At 60.7% G+C, this 8,573-nt stretch overlaps 1 protein-coding gene across 7 annotated transcripts in view; it reads left to right on the top strand.

The window, feature by feature from the left end:
- SORCS2 (sortilin related VPS10 domain containing receptor 2) overlaps positions 1-6,742 on the top strand; it is a 561,689-nt gene extending 554,947 nt beyond the window's left edge. For 4 of the 7 annotated variants that reach the window (XM_017539089.2, XM_037742207.1, XM_017539093.2 and 1 more), the window contains exons 26-27: positions 1,110-1,258; positions 4,221-6,742. In XM_017539089.2, coding sequence (XP_017394578.1) covers positions 1,110-1,258; positions 4,221-4,285 — 214 coding nt within the window. In that variant the 3' untranslated portion in view covers positions 4,286-6,742. The remainder of the gene's footprint in view (positions 1-1,109; positions 1,259-4,220) is intronic. The other 3 variants (XM_017539090.2, XM_017539091.2, XM_017539092.2) reach the window with 3 other exon arrangements.
- The last annotated feature ends 1,831 nt before the right edge of the window (positions 6,743-8,573 follow it).

Below are 8,573 nucleotides of genomic sequence, written 5' to 3'. Positions count from 1 at the left end.
CCCAGGCTCTCACTCATTCAGTTCCTGCCTCTGGGGAGATGGGGGGCCATGGCCATGGAGCACAGTTATGGGGGTGGCTGTGTCCCCCACCCCAGCAGCCCCAGGAGCTCCACTGGAGGAGAGCAGCGGAGCAGTGCCCCGTTTAGCCCCAGGGCCTGAGGCTTTAGGCTCTGGTGTGGCCTGTGCCCTCAGGAGCTCCCAACTTGCTCATGGGCTGGGCTGGGTGGTGCTGACAACCCAGGCAAGGCCCACGGCCACATGTCCCAGGGCCCGGCAGGGGCTTGGCCATCCTCTCAAGCTCTTGACTGAGGGGCCAGGGCTGCTTGGAGCACTTACATCCAGTGGTGATGCGTTGCAGCCTGGAGGTGACACTGGCCACCTCTGTCACCCTCACAGCTAGTCACAGGACCCACCCCATCCTGCCATCAACATGTTTCCAGAGGGCTGGCGGGGTTCATCAGCTGCAGCTGAGAAAGGCCCGTCTCCCGAGTCTCCGTCCCCTCATCTGTGAAACAGGACCCTGAGCCCTGGGTTTCTATTGGACTAAGTGGGGTGTCCACATGAAGGAACCTGGCCCAGGGCGGGTCCTGAGCCCAGTCCCAGTGGAGGCAGAGGGGCTGTGCCCAGACTCTCCCTTTCCTGGCTTGGAAATCGAGGACAGCACTCCCCCAGGATGCCTGGAGGGAGCTCAGCAAGCGCCTCTTGGAGCTGGGCAGGCTCATGCCTCCTGCGGGAATGTGTGCCCCGCCCGGTGGCAGGGTGGCCAGGCCTGGGGGGTGGGAAGGGTAAAGAGGATCTAATGCCCTCTCCCTGAAATACACCCTGGATTCACTTGTCGGGGAGACAAACAGGTACACAGTGATCACCCAACATGTCAAGGCAGAGGGAACCCCAGGGCCGAAGGAGCACACAGGAGGGAGGGCTCTCTGGAGGAACTGGCTTTGTGCAGAGATGGGATCCGAGGCAAGACTTGGGGCAGGGGTAGGCGCATGTGGAGGGCTGTGGGCTCCCGTGCACCACGCTCAGTGTGGACAGGCACCCAGCAGAAGGCCCTGGGGGCAGGGGGCCTGGGACGCTGCCCAAGCTGAGCCGCCCTCGCCTCTGTCCAGCAGGAAACGGCCCGGCAGGACGGTGTATGCCCAAATGCACAATGAGAAGGAGCAGGAGATGACCAGCCCCGTGAGCCACAGCGAGGACGTCCAGGGCGCCGTCCAGGGTGAGGAGTTTATAGATGATGATCTCGACTCGCAGACTCTAGGTAACGCCCGCCCCAAACCCACCCCGCCCTCCCGCAGGCCACCCCACTGAGCCGCCGGGGGCCAGCAAAACGCACGGGACCCTGGCCCAGCAGACCTGGCCAGCGGGTCAGTCAGGTCCACTGCGTCCCCTCCATCGGACGAGGGGATGACGGGACCTCCCGGGGCTGCCAGCAGAGATGAAATGGAGGCCTGTGGAAGCTGAGGGCCCCATGCCTGGCAATGAGCAAACAGCCCCAGGCAGCCCCATCGAGGCAGGGAAAGGACAGGAAGCGGGGCTGGCTTTAAAGGAAGCCCAGCTCTGGCCTAGGACGTCGGGGGCCTTTACCCACAGCCGCTCCCTCAGCGCTCCCAATCCTCCCCTTCGCCACAGCGGTGATTTAGGGAGCATCCCACACGTGGACACGCAGTACCGCACTTCACAGTTTACGAAGCATTTCCACTGATGTGATCTCCTTCGCTCCTGGCCATGCCCGGCGGAGAGAAGTCCAGTCAAGTCATCTATGGCTGCAGGACAAACCGCCTGCCTCAGCAGCACAGCATCGTTTAAGGCCGTTTTCTCTGCTGGTGTCTGGGAACTGACGGGGCTCGGTCGGGCCGTCTGCTGTCAGGGTCTCTCATGAGGTGGCAGTCACTGGCTGGTGCAGCAGCCCTCTCAAGGCTGCCTCCCTCCGATGTCCCACAGTTAATGCCGGCACTCAGCTAACCCCTCACCGGGGCCATCGACCAGGACACCTGCACATGGTCTCACTGTGCAGCTTGGGCTTCCTCCCAGCATGGCGGCTGACTTCCAAGAGCATGTGGAGGGGGTGACCAGGCAGCAGCTGCACCCGCTTCAGAGCCTGGCCTTGAAGTCCTGCCCTGTCACTTGTGTCTTGCCCTGTCCACGTTTGAGGGGAGGGCCACAGACTCCACCCCTCAGCTGCAGTTCGAGCGTGATGCAGTCCACCACCATGGGTCCTGCAGCTCTTTCTCCGGATAAGGGGAAACCGAGGCCCAGGAGGCTCTGAGACCTGCCAGAGGGCCGGGAGCCTGTGCTGCCAGGGCGTGGCACTTTCTATGCCCATCTCACCAGCTGAGCAGGTGGGCTCTTCCCTAGGGCTGTGGACATGAAAGTGCAGGGAGACGGACTATCCTTGCCCAAGGTCACAGCTAGTGGGGGATGGAGCTGGAACTCACATCTCGGCAGACCACAGGGACCTGGCTTCTCCCCTATGGTCCGTGTTCTCTCTTAACAATCCCTGTCCGGGCCTGATTTTATGGTGATGTTGGCACACACCTCTCACCATTGCTGGGGGTTCGGCTGAAGCTTCTGGAGCTGAGGACGGGACACAGGAAGCCACAGAGGTCTCGGCACGACCAGCTGCTGCCATTGCAGCTCTGATTATCCGGCTTTGAGCGTCACTCGCACCCTGCATCCAGGACGTCCTCAGAACATGAGCGGCATAAACCTCTGTCCCCACTTCACAATTTCCTGAAAGTGAGGCTCACAGAAAAGAAGTTGCTCACCCAGGCCCCAGCCAGCCAGACCCCGGCCAGTCAGACCCCAAAGCCTGTGACCTTCATGCTGTCCTGAGAGGGGTCAGGGCAGCCGGATGGATGGGCTGTCCCTTTCTGCCTCCCCTGCACTTTCTGCAGCCCCTCACCAGGCCTGTCTGCCCCAACCTCAGCGGGGGTCCCTGGTCCTCCCCATCACCAGCACAGGTGTGCTCCTCATGGTGCCACACGCCTGTAACCTTGGAAACATCACAAGGGTGGCATATTTCACTGAGCACCGACTCTGTGTCTGGCCCCAGCTCAGTGTCCCCCAGGCCCCTCTGACTCCACGGAGGTACTCGCTGACATTGTGTCCACTGTGCAGATGAGAAGGCTGAAGCTCAAGCCACTACTCAGCCTCCCCAGGTCACTTAGTGAGTGGCAACAGGTGGAGCGGGCTCAAGCCCGACTCGGTGGCTGCACAGCTGTGTGCCCCCCGAGGGCCGCGGGCTGCGGGTGAGTGTCTAAAGACCCCTCCACTGGCCTTGCTCCTGCCAGGACAGGAGGTGGTCTTGGGGCGCCCCCTCCTGCAGGTGGCATCAGCCCCACCCTCACCCCTGTGATGGAGGCAGGTGTGAGGCCCTGAAAGAACCCAGACCTTCTGGGGTGGAGAGGGCATGGGGGTCTCAGGAAGGTAGGGCCCGTTCCTGGCCCCCAAAGGCTCTTTGCTTCCAAGCCCCTGAAGAGCAACCCTAGCAGGGAAATCAGATTTGTGCAGCCAAGCCCTTGGTCCGCGTGGGCCTTGCCAGCGCACCAGCCGCACTTTCCTGTCTGACCCACCACAGTCCTATGAGGGGTGCGGTTGACCCTCACGTTAGAGATGACAGAGCCAAGGCCCAACCAGGTAAAGGACGGGCAAGGACTCAGGTGTGGCCGGGCTCCCAGCCGTGTCTCCTAGTGGCCTCAAGGCGGGGCAGCTCTGGGTCCCGGGTCCCCGTCTCCTAATCAGCCCCACCCGGGACACCCGGCTCACCCCTTGGCACTGACGTCCCTATGCCCCCCTCTTTCCCACTCTCGCCTCCCGGGGCCTTGCCACTCCACGCCCTGCAGCGCCCACTGCCACGAGGGGGTGGAGCCTCAGCCTCTCTGGCACCCTCTTGCTGCCAATGCTGGGGGCGACCCCCATGCAGGTCAGTGGACGAAGCGGGTGGGGGCCGGCCTGGACCTCACCTCTCAGGCCCTCTGGGGCCCACTGCTTGTGATGGCGCCGGGAGCGCCCACTCCTCAGGCACCACCTAGGAACCGTGGAGACCCCCCTGCACCCACACAAACTGAAGGAACCTAGGGATGCCCACTGCACGTTGGCTCGAGGCACTGGCCGAGGCCACCACCGTGTCCGCCGAGGCCACCACCGTGTCCCCCGTGGCCCCGTCCCAGCCCCGGCAGAGGGTGTGCGCTCACGGGGCCTGCGTCTCTTCTGTTTCCTAGGCAACCACTCGGGCGTGGTCCTGAGCATCAACTCCCGAGAGATGCACAGCTACCTGGTGAGCTGATGCACCGCCGCCCAGCAGCCGTCCTTTCACCCGTGGAGGGCACAGAACCACCCGCAAAGCCGGCGGCCAGACTGACGGCCCTCGGAGACCTGCGGACAGCCCCCTCCCCGAGTCGCCCCCACGCCTGGCGACAGGCGCCACCCCCCCGATAAGTCCAAGCCCCCCCAGGCCCACGGGGACCCAAGGGACCCCCCGGACAAGGCCCCGCCCCTATGGGATACCAGGCCTGACTAGGGCAGGCTCTGTTCCCGGACCCCACACACAGCCACCCCACGTGCCGTTGCTCAGCCTGAGGCCTGACTTCTCCGGGCTGAGGCTGGTCGTCCTGGAGCCTGCCCAGTACCTTGGGCTTCAAGAGCCGAGGACCCGCTCAGACATGGCTGGCGGGCTCCCTCCCCGCAGAGGCTGGGGCCTCCCTGACGTAGCTTTCTTCCTCACTCCCATCCGCGTGGCCGCCTGGCCCCTCTGTGGAAGCCATGAGCCAGGACCTCCCAACTCCACCCTCCAGGTCCCCAGTGCCCCCCGCCTGGAAGCTGCAGCTCTGTAAATGCCTCTCTAGGTAGCTGTGGGCAGTGTGGGGGGCGTCTCACTCTCCATCTTTATGGCCAGCGGTAGCCACTGGGGTCGCTCTGTCAGAGCCCCATACTCGGGAGCCCCCTTCCCTGAGTGCCCAGGGCGCCTCCTCCAGAGCCCCAAGGGGCAGCAGCTCTCCCTGGTTCTCCCCAGGGCAGATGGGGTGGGGTGGGCACAGGACCCAGTGCCCGTGGCTCCTTGCCCTCACTCCTGCCAGCAAGCAGCACCTTCCCACAGGCTTCTCCCACCTGATGGCTCCTCTCCCACCAGGGCTGGGCTCCGGAAGGAGCCAGGAGCCCCCAGAAAGGTGGGTGGTGGAGACGGCTCCAACGCACGCGTTTTCTGAGTTTTCTGCACTTCTGTATAGACGGAGGGACCCGGGTAGAAACCAAGCTAGGAGGGGGTGGCTAAGAATGACAGGGCTAGAAGGGCCATCACGGTGCCCCTCGTTTTCAAGAAGGGGAAACTGAGGCCCAGGGAGGAGAGTGACTTTCACAAGGTCACAGCAAGATCATGGCAGAGGTGGCCCCGGACCCAGCCCTCTGTGCCCCAGTGCCGTGGGGTTTCCACACCCACCACCACCCCCCCACAGTTTCCTAGAATCAGGGATGTTAGTGTAAGTCTACACATAGGAATTTTCGGGGGGTGGGGGGTCACCTTTTGCCTTGAAATGGGAAGCCAGTAGCCCAGTAGCCCCTTCCTCCTCTGCGTCCCTCCTCCCCCTCCTCTCTGGCAGTGCTCCCTCTCTGAGGGGAGATGCCAGAGCCAAGACTGGTGATGCCAAGGCTGGTGACACGCTGGCTGGGGGCGAATCCAAATGAGGGTGCAGACATCCTCCTGTGCACCACGTCTGAGCTTGGGGACATGAACCCATTTTCCCTAGAAAGGAAACATGGCCCATTAGAGGGGGGAATTCAGGGTGAATCTTCATGCCCAAATAGTGCCCAGTGGCGAGAAGGTGCCCACTCCTTGTGGAGTAAATGACCTGTGGAGACTGGAGCCTCATGTCCCTGGTTGGGGGGTGTCCAAGACCACAGGGACAAGGGGAGCACACTGGGTCACGCGGGAGTGGAGGTGTCCCCACTCTCACCACCTGCCCCTCAGACCCAAAGCTCCCTCCCCACCTGCCTGCCCACCTGGGGCTTCTGGGCTGCCCCCAACCCCAGAGGCCACCCTGCAAGTTGTCGTCAAGGTCCTCCTGGAGATGGGATCCGCGACAGGGGGCCATGACTCTCTGGGACCTTGCCACAGCTCCCACTCCTCTGCTGGCCATCTGCAGGGATGCCCCTGCGGGGGCTTTTGTCCTGCTGGCCACACCCCTACACATGCCTGTCCCTGGCCAGCAGCCTGCCTGTGAGCGTCAGGCACACAGGGACAGACACGGTGAGCACAGCCCAGGCCCGGGGCCCACGGGCAGCATGGACCCCTGGGAACTGCCCTCCCCTTAGCTCACAGTGCCTGCGGTAGCCACTCTAGGCCTCTGGCCGTCCTTGACCGCTCCATTTAATTCTCTTTGCTGTTGGGTGGGGTTTTTCCCCTTAGTTATTTGTGGGTTTCCTGTATTTTATGTTAATATTTCTATTAAGAACATTCTGGGCACGTGGACCCAAGCCCCTGGGAAGGAAGTGGCGTCTGGTAGAGGCTGATGCCTCCCCGTCCGCGCACCGCGGAGATCCGTGCGTAGGCCCATGGCTGACCCTGGCTGTAAATTTGAGGGTCTGCAAAGTTGACGTTCAGGTAGACACGGGGGCCTGGGAACGAGGCCATCAGCTGCCGTGCATATAACAAAGAGGCAATGCATTCCTTCTTATTTTTCCTTTTTAAAAATCGATGAATCATTTGTGATGCTTTTAACAAAGATTAAATGAATTTGATCAGCTTTTGCCTTATTGTGAAGATGCTTTCCTTGTTTCCCTGAATGCATGCGGGCACACACATAGACCCCTAGGATCATGCTCCCAAAGGCGAGGTGGCTGAGAGCCTCATGCCAGGTACAAGGAGCAGGCTCAGCACGTGGGGACGTCACAGGGGGCTGCACGTGGCGGTGGCTTCAAAGTACTGCCCCCCCCCAGGCAGCTCTCAAGCACTTTCACACATGCTGGCCTGTTCTGTCCCTCAAGGCCGGCAGAAGGGGAACCAGAAGTGTTGGCCAATTTTCCAGAAGGGAAGCAGAGACCCCCGGGTTGAGGGCCTGCAGGTGTGCAGCACGGCCCCCTTCTGAGGGGACTCCTTTATTTCTGAACTGCCATTTGCTTTAGTCTTTGAGGTGACAGAAGGAGGCATGGACTCTATCCCAGTGGATGCTCCAGCCTCAGAAACTGCGTTCACTATAGCTGGCGACTGAGCGTCCACACCTTCTCTGAAACGTCAACTGTAATAGCTGGAAAAGAACACTCTCTTCCCACTCATCTTACATGATTAGAGAGAGAAAGAGATTGATGAACATACTTTACAGATGCTTTCGCATTTGCTAACTGGTCCCCAAGCCATTTCTGGAAAGAATGAGGTTGCAATTGCCTAGTGGCTGCTCAGCAGGAGAGAGCTGGCAAGGGGCTGTCGGCAGACGCCCTGGCATGTAGTGAGCTACTGCTCTGAGGAGGCCTTTCCCCTGCCACCGACATCCCCAGATATGGCCAACTTGCACATGCAACGTTCACGTGAAAGTATTTTCAGAGCTGTAATAAAACAAGGCATTCTTTTCATAGCAGGTGATGATGATTCTGTTTCTGACTTGCACCCAAGTCAGTACAGGGTGGGGAGCAGGGACTCACCCCCACATGTGACCACTGAACCATGTCCAGTTGGGAGGGTATAAAATAGACCCGCTAAGGTGGGGTAGAGTGGCACCCCTTATGGACATGCGCGCGCGCACACACACACAAACACACACCCCTCCTTCTCTGGGCCATGGCATGCTCTTGTGGAGTAAAAACTGTGGTTTTCAACATCAACATCCTCAAAACTTCCTGCCAGATCTCATGCCTGTTTGAATTTGTGCCAGGATCTGGGCTGGGCTCTGGGCCTGGGGCAGCAAATGAATGCAGCCAGGCCCCTGGACTTTGAAGGACACTCAGCCAGGGTGAGGTGGATGATGACTGCACAGCTCAACCACGGAGGACCCAGCCCAGCTAAAAATCCCCAGTTCAAAGCCGTGGTTGAGCTTGGTGCAGGATGACTGCAGGTGCTCATGAGAAGAGCAAAGGAGCCGGATGTCCAGGGCTGGTGCAGTGCAAAGGCCAGCCAAGGGGGGTGTGCGTGTGCTTGCGTGTGTGACCAGGGACAGAGGGAATGTGAACACAGCAGTGTACCTCGGAGCCCTTTCCATGTGGCCATTTTATTCCCTTGTGCTGACTGCCAGGACTCAGGGAGGAAGTGAGAATCCATCAGACACCCTGTTTGACGATTTCCATTCCCACTTCAGTGCGCCAGGCCCTGTGAGTGTCTTCTCCCTGGGAAAAGCTACTGAGTGCAGTGAAAGCTTCATGCTCCCACAGCATCCATCTGGAAACTTTTGCTGGAATGATCTCCCCAGCTGGCAGCAGGCGGCTGTGTTAACGACAGGAAGGCCCACAGTGGAGCTAATGAAGATGTCACCTGTTCGGGTGACAGAGCTAACGGGGGCATCACCTGTTAGGATTACCAAGCTAACGGGGGCCTCACCTGTTCGGGTGACAGAGCTAACGGGGGCGTCACCTGTTCGGGTGACAGAGCTAAC

Source organism: Cebus imitator, unplaced genomic scaffold (genome assembly GCF_001604975.1).
Source record: "Cebus imitator isolate Cc_AM_T3 unplaced genomic scaffold, Cebus_imitator-1.0 Scaffold117, whole genome shotgun sequence".
NCBI classification, from domain to species: Eukaryota; Metazoa; Chordata; class Mammalia; order Primates; family Cebidae; genus Cebus; species Cebus imitator.
Note: the sequence above shows the minus strand (reverse complement) of the source record. Positions and strands in the feature narration are given on the sequence as shown.